This window comes from Hevea brasiliensis, chromosome 2 (genome assembly GCF_030052815.1).
Source record: "Hevea brasiliensis isolate MT/VB/25A 57/8 chromosome 2, ASM3005281v1, whole genome shotgun sequence".
NCBI classification, from domain to species: domain Eukaryota; kingdom Viridiplantae; phylum Streptophyta; class Magnoliopsida; order Malpighiales; family Euphorbiaceae; genus Hevea; species Hevea brasiliensis.
This window is the reverse complement of record NC_079494.1, coordinates 112,964,781-112,984,268: the sequence shown is the minus strand read 5'-3', so window position 1 is coordinate 112,984,268 and position 19,488 is coordinate 112,964,781. Positions and strand designations below refer to the sequence as shown.

Here is a 19,488-nt window from a genome sequence, read left to right as displayed (position 1 = left end):
TCAAGTGCCTCTTGATTGAATTCTTAATCATGATTGAAAGAAATCATGTCATTTCCAATGTTTAAATATTAGCAACCAGAAAGGGATTATAATCATAAATAGGTACTACCATACTAGTTTCATAAATAATTTTTTACATTAAACAACTCTCTCTCTCTAACCAAGAAAGCTCTCTTCTCTCTCTAATTGTCTAAGAGCCTCTTGTTTCAGATATGGGGGAGGTCCGGCCGCTCTCTCCTCTCCCCTCCCTCCCCACCCCCCTCTCTCTCTCTCTCTCTCTCTCTCTATCTCTCTCTCTACTTTGTTCTTTTAGTTTTTTTCTTTCGGTTGTCTTGCTTCTTTAGTCTTCAAATGCGGAGTTAGTACCCCCTCTTTGGATGGGGTCTTTTGACGGGTGTCTTTTGTACCCGCTTTGCAAGCTTGTTTCATATGTTGGTAAGGGCTTTTCAAGGAAGCAAGAGATCTCCCCATAGTTTTCTGGTGGTCAGAAATCTGACCAAGTTTTTGTGAGGATTTTGAGGGTGATACGGTTGTTGCTTTGACGCTTGAAGGGAGCTCTCTGCTCCTCCCTAGAATCACCTTTCCTTTAAAAGGAGCTCTGTAATCTTGCGCTGGGCTATTTAACCGCTGATCTTTTCTTTCATATGTAATCTTGCCTATTGGGCTTTAATGAAATATTTCCCCATTTAAAGAAAAAAGAATTTCATGCATAAATGGTTAATTTGTATCCATTCCATGGGCTCTCTTTTTTTTTTTTTTTTAATTTTTATCACGTAATAACAGTTAACCTTTTCTTTTTAAAGAAAAATACTAATAGGGTAACTTGCATAAAAAGGCTTATGCTAAATGCTTGCCTACAGAAGTTCTACAATGGCTTCTCCTAAGCACATTAAAGAGAAATGCAACAACGGACGCCTTCATTTGTCATGAATGTGTTTAATGGCTTTCAGCAAGGGTTCCTTCCTTAGCGGTTTGCGCAAATGGTGATCCATTCCTGCCGACTTCATCTTCTCCCCTTCTTCACCTGAAGTATGTGCCGTTAATGCTACAATGGGTATGTGAATGTCATAAGATCTCTCCTCCTCCCTTATCTGTCTTGTTGCTTCATACCCATTCATCACTGGCATCTATTTGAATAACACACGAAAGGTTAAAAGCTGACAAATTCTTAAGGAGGAATTATGCGTAATACAAATAAACACTCGAATCATTTTGATTATGTGTGTACAAAGGACAATAGCAATGTAATTAAATGAAGTATGCATTCAATGAGGAAAAGTTTATTGTCTTTACCTCGCAATCCATTAATATAAAATCATAAGGGGGATCAGGAGAAGTGGACGGAGCTTCATGTTTCCTTTGGTCTTGTAAACCAAGACGGACTAATTGTAGAGCTTCCTCTCCATTTTGACAAAGCTCAACAGATGCGCCGAGTCTCGATAGATTAATCATTGCTACATTGCGTAAAAATGCATTATCTTCAGCAACCAAGAATCTCATCCCACGCAAGGGTTTATCACTGCTTGGGTTACCATGTAATTCTTCTACTTCCTCTTCTTCTTCTTCTTCTTTTTCTTCTTCTTCTATCTCTGAGGATCCAACTGAATATCTTCTAGCTGGATAATTTTTTGATTTCCTGTGTTTTCCCCTCCTTGAGCTGCCTTCTGCAAGCATGTCCCCGTCGTGAATCGAGTGTCCATAAGATTGTAGAGTTGCATATCTTTTTCGGCTTTGTGAATGTATTGCAGATGATGATCCAGGATATTTGACAGCTTTTCCACCTCGATATGTATATTCTCTCTTGGGTTTGACAGATGAAACTCCATGGTGCAAGGTACCCCCAAATTCTGGTAGAAGTTTAATTACCTGATACAAGCGAGAGCCATGAAACGGTTTCAGCAAAATGTCATCGTCTGCATGGATCATGTGCTCGTCAAGGCTTCCAGGGTTGATGCTACGCAAAGTTGGTTTATCTAACCAAACAACCTTGCAATAAGCTCGGCGGAGGCCTCTTCTAAACTCAGTTACTGTTCCATAGAGTTCTTGAAATGGTCCAGCACTAGCATCAATCACAAGCAATATAAAGCTTGCAGAACTTCTAAAAATGCTACCACTTCTATGAGAAGGCAGCCTTTCTTCCATCCCATCCAAGGCACTTAAAGGAACATCTTTTGATCTGCTGCTACCAATTTCACTCCTTGAACCAAAATCTGATCTTCCTGAAGAGCTGTAAGGTGAAACATGCATATTGGATTTTATCTTTGCTAATGTAGAATGAAGGCGTTCCCATTTGCTCACAACCGATACTTCTATCCCCAAGCTCTCCATAAATTTATGTAAAATTCTTCGCCGCTCAGCAGTTTGAATCAAGAGAACAACATGGGATCCTTCAATCTTGGGACTAGAACCAATTTTGGACAGCCAAGGACTGGAGGCACGGATGTTAAGGCTAGGAGTAGAAACTGAATACTGATGTGTGTTGTAGGATCCCATTTCAATGTCACCCATTGTATTACCAGTCGAAGGAGCCCTAGCTGACGCAATAAGCAAAGTATTGAACCTGAAGCAAGTTCCCCTCTCTCTGTCCTCTTTATCCACAATTTTTATTTCTCCACCCATTAAACGGACCTAAGACAGATTTAGATATTAGTTCAGTATATATATATATTCAAATTGAATTAAAAAGACTAAGCAGGAAATTGGTTCAAAATTTTGACTAGGCCCTGCCAAATTTCAATTAACGTACCAAAGACCGAACAATTCCAAGTCCTAAGCCAGTGCCTCCTTGCCCAAGAGCTGTTTCTTTGACTTGAACAAAATTTTCAAAGACTAATTTTTGCTTCTCTTTAGGAATTCCTTTGCCTGTGTCATCCACCTCGAACACAAATTCCATACAGTTTGGATTTTGCTTCACTGAATTCATGGCTTCCACATTATTTTCTTCCTTGTTACCAGTGAACCTGCAAAAAAGACGTTTCCACAAACCATTCCGATTGGAAGCAAATATCCTGTTTTCTAAACCAGGCTTCCGTGCCCATGCTCGAACTAGTACGTGCCCTTCAGAAGTAAACTTAACAGCATTGCTCAGTAAATTGCAGAGGACTTGTTTCAGCTTTCCCCTATCGCCTCTTACTTTAGAAAATTTAAGAACAGATCCATCACAGGGATCTAACACAACATCTACACCTTTTCTCATACCCACAGGATGAAACAAATCAACTACATCTTCAAGAAGATGGGCTAAATCAAATTCTTCTGATTCAACCTGCAGCTTTCCAGCTTCCATCTTGCTTGTATCAAGGATAGAATTCAATAAACCTGAACAAGTAGTTTAATGCTATTATAAAGAAGATTTCTCACGTCAATCTATTAACTAAGTTACTGCTGAAAAGGACATAAATAATGGTGTGTTCAGTGGGCTTACCTACTAGGTCCTTTGCACAGTCATCCATTTGACGTAAATTTGTTTCTAATTCAGAACCAGGACGAACTTCTTCATAGCTTATCTCTATTAACCCAGTAATGCCTGCTAAGGCAGCACGAATATCATGGCTAGCTCTAGCAAAGGCAAGACTCTTGTTCATACTCTTTCTCTCTGCTTGTTGAGTTGCTTCCATTTGTTTTATCAAAGCTGAACACAAGTGTATCTCTCTGGTTGCAGCCCTAACCATTAACAATACAAAACTGAGAATAGAGATGAAGACTGCAGCAATCATTACCATCAATAGAATAAGAGCAACTTTGGTGCTCCTGCGAACGTTACTCACAAATCCATTATATGGGAAAGCCAATGCATATACCTGAAATCCAAATATTATAGTGTTAGACAAATAATAATATTAACGATAATTATTTCCATGCAGGCAATGCATTTAGATTTTCTTTAAATTCCGTTAATCTCTTTAGTTATTTAGAAAGAAATTAAATAATATTTGGGGAAACGAAAGAATACCGATTGCACTCCCAAAATTTGAAGTGGAGAACAGAAAACCCTATATTTTGTCTCGCCAATGTTCAAAATTGAAAGTCTTAGCACGCCATTGTTGGGAAAGCATGAAACATCTCCAATATCTACTTGATCACCATTCGATTCTATTAAGTTGAACGAAACTGATTTTCCAATTACCACCATTTGAGTGTCTGGTAACCCATCTGCAAGCACATCCCCATGTTGTGTGGCCAAGAACAAGCTTCCGCCATAAAGGTCAATGCCCTTGAAGAAACCGATCAGTGCTTTTACTGGAGACCCTAAGGAGATAACCCCTTGTACAGGTATACTAACAGAATTAAGAAATAGAAGATCCTGTGCACTGTTCCATCCATTTCCTAATGAGGCGTACCCATTAGTACCTTTTAAGGCTTCTTGAATCCAGCTTGCATTAGCCAAAATGTTAAACCAGGATTCAATGGCATCTCCATATAGCGTTCCTGTGTCTGGATCTACAGGTTGCTTATAGCAAGTGTATTTAATTGGCTCTTTTGGGGAACTTGAATTTGAATTAGAAGCTGTAGAGTTAGAGTACATTGCAAAAGTCTGGTTGCCGTCACGATAATATGCAAAAAAAGTGCCTTCCAATCTAATATAAGAAATCTGCGATATATGAGGAATTATTGAAAATGTTTGAAATAACATTGGAGCGACCTGCATGGAATGGAAAAATGAAATAATTTAATTCATTTATTCTTGTTGAAATTATAAGAAGGTCATGAGTTCGTGAAAGATGATAAAGAAATAGATAGAGGATGATGAACCTTATTCTGGATGTCAGACTGCGAGAGATCACTTCCATTGAGAGATGAACTCAAAATTCTGGCTAAATTTGTTGCAGAAGTGTTTATTGGATGCAACATTCTAGCTGTATTGTCAATTTGAGATAGCAATCCAGAGCGAAACATGTTAGCATTCAAATCAACCTTTTCCTTCATATGTTGAACGATCTTATACCAACTTGGGATCACTATGCATGGAAGTAGCAACACTCCAATTGTCTATATGGAAGAAATTGAAAAGAAAAATGAAGAAGAAGAAAAAGAAAAGGTTAATTATTTTGTATATACATACAATGGGGAAATATTAGTTCAGAGAAATAGAGATAACCAGAAGGATAAAGATGAAAAGAGGCCGTGATGCAATGAGTGATCTGAGCTTCATTGGATCTTCTAGTTGTGATGAAACAAGGCCAAATCTTGCCAAATCTTCTCCTTCTTCTTACTTTCTTCTTTTTCTTCTTCATTTGTGAAAAGCAAAAGAATATCAGTGCACAAGTAGTGTTATTTCTTCATATGCATGATATTAGGAGAAAATCTCTCTCTCTCTCTTTGATGGGGGTGAAATTTATCAACTGCTTTGTGGGGAAGACAAATCTAATTGCCTTTTTTCTTTCAATTTTTCCAATTCTATTTAGGGAAGTCAAATCAAGAATCCTTAACATTTATACACTCCAACTTTCAGTTTGCTTTTATTATTATTATTATTATTATTATTATTATTATTATTATTATTATTATCAAACAACTATATAACTGTTCCAAAAAAAAAAACCACTTTCACAACAGTAATATAAATTTATATATATAATGATAATGCTGAGAATTAATTAGCTAAAAAATAAAGCTTATAATTGTTCTCAGTATTTGATATATGGTATAAAAAATCTCATAAATCCTAATTTGCATGCATTCGCTATCTAGAAAGAGATGATGATTTAGAATCATTCTCACAAAAAAGAAAAAAAAAAATCCGATGATTTAATTATCAAGGGATGATAAATATGTAAACATGAAAGCTCAAAATCACACAGATAAATGCCATTGCACGTTTATACTTTTTCCAGTCTCAAAAATACGAAGGAAACACAAACATGCATAGCATTAATATCATATAAACTTATATATGAATAAAACAACGTAGGAAATTAGACACTGTGAATCTGTCTCAAAAAAAACCATTAAATCTTAATTTTCCTTTTATTTTTCCCTGTTCACGATCTAAAGAAAAGGATTCACCTGCACAACACAAGGGATAAGCGAGCAGGGAAAAAAAACTATATATATATATATATATAGAGAGAGAGAGAGAGAGAGGTATCAAGTCGAGAAAAAGAGACCTATAGTAAACAGTAGTGCAGCGATTGGCTTCTATATATGGTTGTCCATCTTCAGATACAGTGCAGTGAACGAAAGAGGGAGAGAGAGAGATTTTGCACAGAGAATGCCCCGAAGATGACTTGTCTATATATACTGTCTGTGCATGTGAATATATGGTTGTTGGGTTTTTTTTTTTTTTCGTAATTTATTTTTTATTTGTTCATTGATCAACAAGCTATTTAATGTCTCTGTAATGGAAATTTACTAATTATATCTCATCACTTTCCTATGTGGACTCAAACTTTATATTTATTGAACTCCCAGAATCGCCCTTTGCTAAACAGGAATTTTTTTTTTCAATTGGCCTTGATTTTTAGTTATTGTGTTTGGATTTTTTTGGAATATTTGGTAATCAAAAGATGTATATAATAATAATCTTTTTTTCTCAATAAAAAAAATATATAAATTGAATGATATATGATATCTTGAAATCCATGTGGATACTGTATTAAATGGCAATGACACAATATCTATGAAGACCTTTACCAACTTTGGTAAAGGTTTTCACTTTCATCTCCCATGGAAGTAATGTGGATTTACTAACCATAATCTCACCTTCAAAAGTAAAACTTCCAAGTTCTATCTTCAAAGAAAGAGAGAAAAAAAATCGACGGAACTAGCAGTTTCAGTTGGCTAAGCTTAACCAAAAGACAATAAATAGCACAAATAATCTTAATTTATTTACGATAAAATAATTTTGTTAAATTATATTGATAGATTTTAATTTAATAATATTAGAATTATTATTTTTTGTTATTATTAGAATTAATTTTGAAATTTTAAATTTAAGTTTTGATCAAGCTAAATGAAATAAAAAATAAAATATTTTCAAAATTATTGCAAAACAGCTTAAAACAAATGTTTTAAGCATAATCAATATAGATGATATAACAAAAAAACTACTTTTAATTATTTGTTATTTGTTCAAAATTATGTGTTGCATTTGAAAAATCAAATAGTATTAACTTTTCAATTTTATTATTTGTTTTTATTAAATACAATAAATATATATATAATTTTTTAAATGAAATAAAGATAATTTAGTTAGTTATTATTATATTTTAATAAAAATAAGTTATTTAATAATTTTCTTTATCATCATATAAAATTTACAACAGAGAAAAATATATGGAAGTAGTATATTAAAAAAATAATATTTTATTAAAATTAATATATTATATTATATTAATTATTGAGAAAAATGTTCTTGAAAAAATATTGAGAAAGAAGAAAACTTAACACCCAAGCCCATCTAGGCCCAAGTTCTTAACCGGAGACGACTGGCCCGGCCGAGTAACGCCGAAGGAAACACTGGTCAGGAATTTGCACTAAATGCAGGTCATATCACGCGTTACAGTTGAAGTCCAAGGGCTAGAACTCACTTTTCATTTCTTCAGTTCTCGACTCTCTTGATAGACCAGATTGCGTCAAACTTTTTAGTCTATTGATGTTGTTCCGTAGACCATTTCACTAAACTCACTCTCCAAACATAACGACGAAAATGGCACTGTAATTAGGCATCAATTTGATGATAAATTGGTGTAAAGTTCACAGATATACTGATACTATAACTTTGTAAAACAACAATAAAAAACATAATTTTATGTTACAATTAGAATCTCTATTAAGAAGACACAAAGAAACAACATCGCAAAAGCCATGCTTCTACCTGAAACTCACACCCTTTCATTTTCTTTTTCTTTTTTAAAGCTCTTATTTTCAGGGTCCCTCAAAAATCATTTAGCACCGATATCATGTTGGCGTTTAGCAGCTGAAAGACCAGGGCTCATGGGCTTCCAGCTGCCACCAATTTTGGAACAATGGTGGACCACAATTATCAAGCCCAAATGAAGAGTAAATTAAGCTATGAAGATGGAACAACGCTCTCCCAAGCTCGTGGACAATGGCCCATGGACTTCCACCTGCCAAACTCCGACAAATCAACATCGTCGAAACTTTCATAAAAATGTAGACCAACTAAAGTTTTATGTTTGGTTCACGTCTCGCTCTGCCGCATGACATGTCAAGTCGGAACTGGGGTTAGATGTGGAAGAAGTTACATTTCCTTATTGGTTGACAACTGGTGGGTGCCCTAAAGGTTACGGTGTCAAAGAAGCAAGATTGGGTGGTAATGTTTTTTTGCCCACTTCATTGCGTCGTCATTAGAAATGTTCCACAAGATTCAATACCTTTGGTAATCAAGCTGTTTTAAGTGATTGTGCATACAGTCTACCTGTTGAATATGGAACCAAAGGCTTCAATTCCTTATTTTAATAACTATGTTTTTAACGTGGTAAAATTGCATTTTACCTGGGAAATTATACTGAATATTTCCATGAGATACTGAATGAATAGTTGATGTACTAATTACAATACAAAACTTCATGTTCTGTCTTATCAATTTAAGTTGTCAAATTTGTTGGCAACACTTTTGAGATGGCCTTTGGGGAATAAATTCCAGTTCTTACTAGTAATTGTTTCACGACGCCCCGATTCTATACTTACAAGCTTCTGTAAAATCCAGAGAATTTGAGGCTGTTTATGGTAAACATAGAACGATATCTGAAGGAAACTTGACCATTTCGAGTAGTGGTGATGAGATGGTAGTCTGCGTTCAAAATTTGATTGATGTTGCTAGCAATTTGAGTTGCCAGAGTTTTGATACCAGCTTACTGACTAGACTTCAGCGCAGAGCAAGAGTACTTGTACAGAAAAATTAAGTGAATTTCGTCCTGTGTTTCAAGAATTAGGTAGCATTGATCGTGATTTTTTCTTACCCTCGGTGGCATTGCTTTCAAATTTTGGGAATTGGGGTCATCTAATGATGAGGGGTAAATTTTGTACCTATTGAGTACGCAATAATTAGGATTTGACATGGAAATTTGCTTTAAGTTGGTTTAACCAACTTCTTTGTATGGTAATTATATCTGTGAGGAAATAGTGGAGTGTAGTTTTGTCTCAATCAAATGGTTGATGATCCTTCCATTACCTTACACATATTGTTGAAATGTCAAAATGTGGTGGGTTCACCCGACAAAGTTGGTGCCCATGTTATGTAAAAATATCCTGATCATGCAGTTTGACTTGTTTTGAAAGCGATTACAAATTAGTTAGTATGGTGGTTCATCTCACTCACCATTGTTGCTGTTGCTATTGCTATTGCATTTTGGATCATTTTAGTTATTTGGTGGCTGGGGTTTCCTTGATTAGTATGAACTTATTTTTTCATTTGTGCCCATGAAACGGGGAAGAATAATATTGACAGGATGAGCATTGATGGAATGCTCCCATACAATTGGAAATAACGTAAAATCATAAAATTGCAATTATAATAAATGTTGCCCCTCATTTTCAGCTTCGTCTTCATCTCCCTCAGAGTTTGTTGATGTGTCATCTTCATTCTCGTCCTCATCCAAATCCTGAATTATAGAGCCAAATAAAACTAATTAGCCCAAGGATTTTTTCCTTTTTCAAGATAACTCCCACTAGCATCTTCTGTAAGCTCATAAGGACTTAGTTACTGCTTCAACTTGCAAGCAGATCAATAAACAATGCTAACCTGATAACGTCTCCGAATGCTTTTCTGAATGGCGGCAATTGTTCGAAACACTATGTACATTGGAAGAAGAATCCCACTAGTCCTTAAGACAAGTATCTGAAGAAAGTGACAGAAAATCTTAATTTCATTTTCACGTAGTAAGTGCAAACGAACAGCCAGGATAAGAAATTAAGCTACTTACAGTGACAAGCGTGAATGGGTAATCTTCTGTTCCTCCGGTGAGTGTAGCGAAGAAATGCTTTATAAGCAAAAGTGCCGTAAACTGCCAGTTCAATTTAAACATTTAATAAAACAATTAGGTTAAAAAAAGCAAGAATTTATGTTGACAAACTTAAATTATTTACTCCCAAACTACAATTTTCAGCTGTTTTTAATGTTTCCTAAAATTTGACTAATTGGCTGCCATTTAAAAACTGGGCCATGAGATTCTGACCCATGTAAAACACAACTGGTGCTGAAGACTGACAGTCAAAATGACCCATCCTATCATACTACCACTAGGGCAATTCCAATAAAATTAGCCACCGCCGCCCAGCGATACAAATCCAAGAATTCAACCCCATTAAAGGCCCGTATTGCTGGGTCAGCCAAAGTAGTTATCTGTTGTTGACCCAAAAGAGAAAAGAAATTAATGACAGTGTTAATGCATATTATAAGCTAATTAACCACATTATTCTACAAATCATAATGGAAAAATCTACTACTTGAACCTACTGTTAAGGCCAACGATCGGCAATAAGAGGCGCTTCTATCCGCAGCAGACGCCCACTCAAATTCAGAGTAGGCCTCTTCATCAACTGCTACCATGCCTCGGCTTTCAGGCTCATGTCGTTCTCTTCTTGGAATTTCCAAGCTTTCTCTAATTAAAAAAAGACCCACTTGAGCAAACATAATATATAATCCTAGTACGCTAAAATATCAGCAACTAGTCCCTACTCCCTATGTTTATGGAGCAAAATTAGTTGTAAAGCACCTTTAACTTTAAGATTATTTAGATAAAATGTATTAAAGCGACGCGGAGATGGAGAAACAGTTGTTGGATAACATTAGCCTTTATGAGTTATCATCCATCTACATTTGCTAATTTATAAGTGAAAAATAATTTACGTATTTACCTAATTGTCATTGCATCCATTTCCATTTGCTGACACTTTTTTGAAGTTGCCGTATATCCTGGTTCATATTTCTGCAAAAATTTCATGCTTCAGAATTATTATCTCGCATCTTTCAAATTCAATTACTTAAAACCCATCTCAGAAAATTTTCATTACTAAATAAAATCTTCACTAAGCTCTGTTGAATTAATATTTGAGCTCTACTAACATAATTATTGCTGAATTGATTATTTATTCCTCCCTAAACTACGGGACGCCATAGAAAACATCACCAATAATTTTATATTAAATGACAGAGGAGAAGAAAGGGATGATACTTTAACATAAAGAAAAGATGAATAAAGACAAGAAAGTAGACCCAGAATTCAAACCCAAAGACATAGTTGATGTTTACGGAGTTTGAATGAAAAACCCAATTCATTCCAGAACAAGAAAAAGGCATACAGATTACAAAGGACAGAGCCATAAATTTTGATTAATAATATCAGAAATATCTGAAACGAGCTAGAACAGGAAACCCAAAATAGAAATTAAAGAGCCCCAGAAAACATCAATTTCATTTCGTTTCTATAACCTGCAAATTCATACCTGTAGACATATTTCACAAGTTGTGTTTCCCTTCTCGTCACACCATCTCTGTATGCAATCTCTGTGAGCAAACTGAATTAAGAAACCCAGTTTGGAAAAAAGAAAGAAAAATATTAATAACAGAGCATGAAAGAGAAAGCCGAGAGACATGATCCACAAGAACAGAACATCCATAATTGTACCTTAACAGTTCCTGAACAAGCACAGGGAGCTTCCAAGCTCTTGCAGCTTTCAAATTCTGCTTCGTGACAAATTCTACAGTGAGAAACTGCACAACTCGACTGCAAATCATCCACGAACAAAACAACGTCTCCCATTTTTTCCAATGATTTTTCTTTTCTTTCTTTCTTTTCAATTTTTCCAAAGACACTCTCTGCTTTTTCAAAACGCTCTGTATCTTCTCCCTTCCTTTCCAGACTCAACTTTAAAGAAAATGATTTGGACATGAGATTCCAAAACTACCCCTGTAATTTATGGAACATGCTATTATGCTTATGGATTTATGAGAAAAAAAAAATTACCCTGAATTTTTTTATTGTTTTTTAATACAATTAATTTCAGTTGATATAATATTATTAAATTAAAATAAATCTAAATATTTATTATTATTATTATTATTATTATTATTATTATTATTATTTTGTTTTTGGACGGACGTGGGCTCAATCAAGCGACACGGTTTCATTGGAAGCTGGAATTTTTTTTTATAGATGGGAAGTGCAATGAAGCTGGAATGTGAAATAGACCTGCAAATGTGTACAAGAGACTGGCGATTTTCATGGTGAAGCAAGCTGTAATTACTTGGAGAATGATTGGAACCATATGACTTTGTTCCATTTGTAGGATTCTTTGCTTCTCTATATCTTTCTTTCCATCTACATTTTAAATATCATAAATTATTAATTTAATTTGTTAAATTACGGATTATTACATTACCTGTTTATCTATTTCCTATTAAAATAATTGTGTGAAAAAAATTAATAATAATGGGAGAGAGAAAGATAGCCAAAAAGGGTATTGATGTAATTATGTTTCAATTTTCTCTGTCCAACTTTGGCTCTTTCCGTCTGTGTCAAATTTAAACACAATTTCTCCTTGGAGGTTTGAATAAAAAGCCTCCGATCTGCCATTTAACGGCTCTAAACCGTCTACCTCTGACTACCTGAAATTTAAAAATATGGGCCCCCACACCCCTCTGGAAAATAAAATATAATTTTAATAAAAAATGGAAACGCGGTCACCGAAAAAACCATCAGCACCGGTGACACAGTGGGGCCCCTTTTTTCGACGCTCGATGATGTCCCTTTCTGTTGTAAATTTTACTCGTTGAATTAATTAATTAATAAAAAATTATTAAAGAAGGAATGGGATCCTGGTGTATGTGCTTATCCCGTGTTCGATCTTATCTATTAAAAAAATTCATTCTCCGCCTTAAAAATTGGATGTTTCGCTAAGCCCACAATTGGCGATGAGAGAGTGCGATTTTTGAAGGTTTAGCAAAGCAAGCGGTCGGCAAATTGTGGCTTGGTGTTGGTGGTGGACTGGTGGGGTAAAAAACGATGGTTTTTGTATGGCCTCCATGTCTCTTCCCGTTGCCTCTTTACTTGATCCATCATGTAAACACTCTTTTCATTTGCAGCAACTGCATAAATTTAAGTGCTCATGATTTTAAAATTTTTAATGCAAAAGCATTGTTTAATTCCATTATTAGCATTCATGCCTACGGGACTTGCTTGTGTTATCCTCCTACAAGTTTGGAGGACATTATGTACACTAAAAATGCCCCAAGGCATTGTAATATTTAATTATAATGAATCTGGTAATGTTGCTTACAGGTGGGGTTGGTGTAATTTGTAATCAGATAATCACTTTGAGGAAGGCAGATGATTTGGGTGAATGTTACCCAAACTCAGTAACAACAAGAAACAATTAGGAGAAAGAGAGAGGATGGCAGTTGAAGGAACCTTTGCTTCAAATTCAAACGTTATAAAAAAAGGTTTCAAGAGATGGTTTGTTGGGTTTTAGATTGTTTAATCTGGCCCATGGTCCAAGTCCTAAACTCCATGATAGGAATCGAGAGGGCCAGGAGTAAAGCTGTACAATAAATAAAAAAATAACACTCCTTCAATTCATTTTTATTTATCCTTAAGGTTTTTATAATAAAATTATTTAAATTAAATAAAATATTTATTAATTTAATTAAATTATTTTTTTATCTCATCTAATTAAAAGATAATAAATGTTATGATAAGTTTTAAGAAAATATAATTATTATGTTTAGTAGAGATAAGAATAAAATTAAAAAAAAATAATTAATACTCCTTTTAGAAACACACATAATTATGGATAACAAAATAATTTCTAACGATGACAGATTAAAGTAGATAGAAGAAGGGCAAGTTATTAAATACATCAGGAATATTAAAAAAATAATATTATCTCTTACAGAAAATGTAGATCATTTTTATAATATAAAAAGTGAATTTTATGTGATTGTGAGAGATAATGTATATATATTAAGTGCACTTAATAATTTATCTGAAAGAAGTAGTAATTTCAGATTTTATCCTCTGATCCGCTATTGTAATTCACAAAAATTGATAAGGCAAAGCATGCCATTTCCCAATAATAAAATACTCCTTCCATTTCGTTTCAAGTAATAATTTAATTTTTATTTTTATATTATTTACTTTTTAAGAAAATTAAAAAATATTAATTATTTTTTTTGACTTACCTTTTTTTATTCTGATGTTTTTATTTATTTTTTATTAATTTTCTCTATTTTAATTAAACATAAGATAATTATTATCAATATTTTTTTTATAAAAATATGATTATCTAAATATTTCCTCAATTATTATATAAAAATCTTAAAAAATACTTTAAATGCGGCAAAAGAAATATTAAATTAATTATAAAATTTTATTAATATTTTATGAAAACATGAAATTGTAGCGTATAAATTACGAACTCTTAAATGTCAACTGGAGCAACGAAATTGGCCCCAAAACAGTAAATGGTAACATGTATATCAAATCATCATCCAGAAGAAAGATCACTTGTCCGCTTTCCTCTAATAAAAACCAATTTTCAGTGGGTTTTCCTGGAAATTCAGTATTTTGATTGAATATAAAGCCACCTTATTTTGTCTCAATAGTGAAGGATGAGCTCATAATCCAACTAAGATAAGGAAATTCAGTATTTTGATTGAATATAAAGCTATCTTACTACATCTCAATAATTTTGGATGAGCTCATAATCCAACTAAGATCAGAAGCTTCTGTTTACTAAATATCTTCAAAACCTGTGATCAATTGGATGAGCTTATGACTATAACACCTTTGGTGGCTGAGCCTCCACCTGGCTGCACAGATATTTAGCACAATGATCCTAGTTCGATGTATAGTTTGCTTTTATTTTTCTCCTCCGGATTTCGACAGCCTAACTGTCACTTGCTTTTTCAATCTCAGTTGGTCCTACCCATAACCAATGGCATGTTATCCAAGTGATGTAAAATCCTATCATTATTCTCAAAACAAGCTGCAAAACCTTGTAAAATTCTACTAGATAATAGTACAAAGCAAATTCTATTGCCTTTACAAAGAAATCTTGGAATGGCATATGGGTCTTTTCCTATTTACCTTGATACAGAATCTACCAAGCCGCCGTTTCAATTATTTCGCAAACCCCAAATCAAGGATCCATCCAAATACGCAACCCAAGACCTCAAACCGGAAACTTAAAAACCATAGCCAATACCATCTATAAATACGGTGTGTAATTGTTTTGTTATCGACATTTTCAGGCCCAGAAATTTCTTGCGTCCGTATATCGCAACAACAGGCAGCAGCCTTGACACAAAAAAGGCACATAAATTATCAAGGTGTCAAAAATGGAAGGAGGGAACACCAAGACAGGCCGAAAGATAGTGGTGGCAGTGGATGAGAGCAGGGAGAGCATGCATGCTCTCTTTTGGTGTCTCTCTAACCTTGTCTCTCCCACTTCTAATAGCACTCTAGTCCTCCTTTACGTTAGGCCCCCACCTCCTGTCTACTCTCCCTTTGACGCTGCAGGTTTTTCCAGTTCTAGCTCTCTTAGATTGCTTCACATATTTTTGGTTAATTAACTAGAATTCCAAAATAATATGTGAAAAGGTGATATTTGATTGCAGGGTACATGTTTTCTGGTGATGCGATTTCTACCATGGAAAAATATGGCAAGGATTTGGTGAACTCCGTGATGCAACGAGCAGAAGCTGTCTACAGGAACTTCAATGTAAATCACTCTTTTTTTTTTTTTTTTTGAGTTTCTGAATAATTTCTTCCCTTCCTTTTACTTTTGGTCATGGATTTGAGGATCCGTGCAGGTAAAAGTAGAAAGAGTAGTTGGGAGAGGAGAGGCAAAGGATGTGATATGTAATACAGTAGAGAAACTTGACGCTGACATCCTTGTTATGGGAAGCCATGGTTATGGTTTCTTGAAAAGGTAGTAATGGCAAAATTTTCCACTCAGAGATTGAATTTTTTTATTTTTTTTTCCAATTCTTGTCTTAAAGGTCTCATCTCATTTATTCATTGATTATTACTGCAGAGCTATCCTTGGAAGTGTGAGCGACCACTGTGCCAAGCATGTAAAATGTCCAGTGGTGATCGTGAAGCACCCAGAGGAAAATTGACTTAATTTCCTGCCACAAACTTTCCAAGGGATGATTCCATCTTTCTGCTAGAATCTTGTACATATACATATAGAATATCCTTATCTGCTTATAAAAGGGCCAGCCCTTGTATCACAAATCCATTTCATTCCGTCTAGCAGGAACTATGAAAAGAGAAATTATTCAGTGCATCTTCTGATTATAAGAACAGTGCATTGATTTCTCACACTCTTCCCGAATTCACGTGATTTGAACATAGTAGAATTTCCCCTGCTATGGTGGTTGCATTATCATCTACTGTGTGTGTTCAAAGAAAAAGCAGATACAGCCATCTTACAGTGGCGTATCAACATAAATTGTCAAGGTGTGGGTTCCACCAGCTAGCTCCAACAGAAGTGATACCCTGCATACAGGCCTAATCCACACGAGCTTAACACAAATTTACCAGCAGCGAGACTTATTCAAATTATAGAAATACCAACTACGGCAAATAGCCAATGAAAACAGAGTTGAAGTCGAAATCAAACGACAAAATTGGTTTACTTCAGTATAAGAAAATTTGTTTTAATTTTGATTTGATTATTAATTCATAAAATTTTCAGTCTTCAATTCAGTCATCTTAAAAATGGCAACAAGGATGACCAAAACAAAATATTTATTAATTAATATATAATTCATATATAACCTTTTGTTATTGTTATACTTTTAGTAAATAATCTAACCAAACTATGTTGAGCATGCATAAACTAAAAAGCTAGGCATACGTTACAGAATTAGGCCACTACATAATAACCCCGACCTTAGAGAATTAGCAACCCTGTGAGCACAGTCATTTGCCCATTTGTAGATAAAAATAACAATAACAGAAGGAAGATCTGTCAGAGATCTGTTCACATCCTGAATGATAGCCTCAAACTCCAGGCTTTTGATAAAAAAAGGTGTAATAAAAAATATAAAATATTAAAAAAGAGTGAGTTTAAAATTAATTATTAAAAAAAAATAAATTTTACTGAAGTGGACGAGGTGAGTGTGGAATGTTAATTATAATAATTTTTTAAGATTCGAACTCTATTTAAAATAGTGTCCGCCTGAAAAAGTTGAAAGGAGAGCTGGGCTCTATTTAAAGTAGCGTCCAGCTCTCTTTACAATAATAAAAAATTAATTAAAAAAAATTTAAGGGTTGGACGCTACTTACAGTAGCGTCCAACTTTTTTTTTATTTTTAATAATTTTATTTCATATTTTAAATAAATTAAAAATATTATTTTAATAAATAAAATTATAATATATAATATTATATATTATAATATTTTTATTATAAATATTATTTTTTAATTTAAAATTAAATTAAATTTAATAAAATAAAAAATTAAATTTAAAAAATAAATAATTAAAAAATTTTAAGAAAAGTTGGACGCTACTGTAAGTAGCATCCAATTTTTTTTTATTTTATTAAATTTTATTTTATATTTTAAATAAAATATAAATATTATTTTAATAAATAAAATTATAATATTTAATATTATATATTATAATATTTTTATTATAAATATTATTTTTTAATTTAAAATTAAATTAAAATTTAATAAAATAAAAAATTAAATTTAAAAAATAAATAATTAAAAAAATTTAAGAAAAGTTGGACGCTACTGTAAGTAGCATCCAATTTTTTTTTTATTTTATTAAATTTTATTTTATATTTTAAATAAAATATAAATATTATTTTAATAAATAAAATTATAATATTTAATATTATATATTATAATATTTTTATTATAAATATTATTTTTTAATTTAAAATTAAATTAAAATTTAATAAAATAAAAAATTAAATTTAAAAAATAAATAATAAAAAAAATTTAAGAAAAGTTGCACGTAGCGTTCAATCTTTTTTTATTTTATTAAATTTTATTTTATATTTTAAATAAAATATAAATATTATTTTAATAAATAAAATTATAAAATTTAATATTATATATTATAATATTTTTATTATGAATATTTTTTTTAATTTAAAATTATATTAAAATTTAATAAAATAAAAAATTAAAATTAAAAAATAAATAATTAAAAAAATTTAAGAAAAGTTGGACGCTACTGTCCAACTTTTCTTTAAATTTTTAATTATTTTACTTTATATTTTAAATAAATTAAAAATATTATTTTAATAAATAAAATTATAATAATTAATATTATATATTATATAATATTTTTAATTATTTTATTTTATATTTTAAATAAATTAAAAAATAAAAAATATTAAAAAATTATAATAAAAATATAAAATAAAATAATTTAAAAAATTAGACAATAAGTTGCGTTTAATTTTTTTAAACCTTTTTAATTATTTATTTTTTTAATTTTATTTTTTAATTTTATTAAATTTTAATTTAATTTTAAATTAAAAAGATAATATTTATAACAAAAATATTATAATATATAATATTAAATATTATAATTTTATTTATTAAAATAATAATTTTAATTTATTTAAAATATAAAATAAATAATTAAAATTTTAAAGAAAAGTTGGACGCTGCGTCCAACTTTTCTTAAATTTTTTAATTATTTATTTTTTAATTTTAATTTTTTATTTTATTAAATTTTAATTTAATTTTAAATTAAAAAAAATATTCATAATAAAAATATTATAATATATAATATTATAATTTTATTTATTAAAATAATATTTATATTTTATTTAAAATATAAAATAAAATTTAATAAAATAAAAAAAAAAGATTGGACGTTACTTATAGTAGCGTCCAACTTTTTTTAAATTTTTTTAATTATTTATTTTTTAATTTTAATTTTTTATTTTATTAAATTTCAATTTAATTTTAAATTAAAAAAAATATTTATAATAAAAATATTATAATATATAATATTACATATTATAATTTTATTTATTAAAATAATATTTATATTTTATTTAAAATATAAAATAAAATTATTAAAAATTAAAAAAAAAAGGTTGGACGCTACTATAAGTAGCGTCCAACCTTTAAATTTTTTTTAATTAATTTTTAATTATTGCAAGGAGAGCTGGACGCTATTTTGAATAGCGTCCAGCTCTCCTTTCAACTTTTTTAAGCGGATGCTATTTTGAATAGCGTCCGGACCTTAAAAACGCTATTATAATTAGCGTCCCGCACTCACTTCGTCCACTTCAGCAAAATTCACCACTTTTTGGTAATTAGTTTCAAACTCACCCTTTTTTGGTATTTTGTATTTTTGTCAAAAGCCCCTAACTCCCTGGGAGCGAAGCTAGAGGAGCAGAAATGATCTGAGCCAACTGAGGACAATCAGTTTCTATTGTAGCATTCTGAAAACCTCTACTGATGCTAAAGGAAACAGCAGCTCATCAAGAAAAAACTTCTGCAGCAAGGGCTGAGGAGCTAACAAAAGATCCTGCACATGCATCAA

The 19,488-nt window shown here is 31.9% G+C and overlaps 3 protein-coding genes across 3 annotated transcripts; 1 reads left to right on the top strand and 2 right to left on the bottom strand.

Moving 5' to 3' along the window:
* Nucleotides 1–917: 917 nt before the first annotated feature.
* Nucleotides 918–5,152, bottom strand: LOC110657766 (histidine kinase CKI1-like). Its single transcript, XM_021815128.2, has 7 exons — nucleotides 5,099–5,152; nucleotides 4,753–4,989; nucleotides 3,953–4,642; nucleotides 3,425–3,800; nucleotides 2,747–3,318; nucleotides 1,294–2,628; nucleotides 918–1,127 (listed from the first exon to the last, which is right to left on the bottom strand). Exons 1-7 carry the CDS (start codon nucleotides 5,150–5,152, stop codon nucleotides 918–920), a joined length of 3,474 nt encoding a protein of 1,157 aa, XP_021670820.2.
* Nucleotides 5,153–9,353: 4,201 nt separating this feature from the next.
* Nucleotides 9,354–11,822, bottom strand: LOC110657754 (uncharacterized). Its single transcript, XM_021815109.2, has 7 exons — nucleotides 11,592–11,822; nucleotides 11,410–11,481; nucleotides 10,822–10,892; nucleotides 10,421–10,565; nucleotides 9,888–9,968; nucleotides 9,707–9,802; nucleotides 9,354–9,566 (listed from the first exon to the last, which is right to left on the bottom strand). The coding sequence occupies exons 1-7, from the start codon at nucleotides 11,724–11,726 to the stop codon at nucleotides 9,474–9,476; spliced, it is 693 nt and encodes a 230-aa protein (XP_021670801.2). The 5' UTR covers nucleotides 11,727–11,822; the 3' UTR covers nucleotides 9,354–9,473.
* Nucleotides 11,823–15,054: 3,232 nt separating this feature from the next.
* Nucleotides 15,055–16,291, top strand: LOC110657747 (universal stress protein PHOS32). The gene is made up of 4 exons (XM_021815095.2): nucleotides 15,055–15,482; nucleotides 15,581–15,684; nucleotides 15,776–15,894; nucleotides 16,000–16,291. Exons 1-4 carry the CDS (start codon nucleotides 15,302–15,304, stop codon nucleotides 16,082–16,084), a joined length of 489 nt encoding a protein of 162 aa, XP_021670787.2. The 5' UTR covers nucleotides 15,055–15,301; the 3' UTR covers nucleotides 16,085–16,291.
* The last annotated feature ends 3,197 nt before the right edge of the window (nucleotides 16,292–19,488 follow it).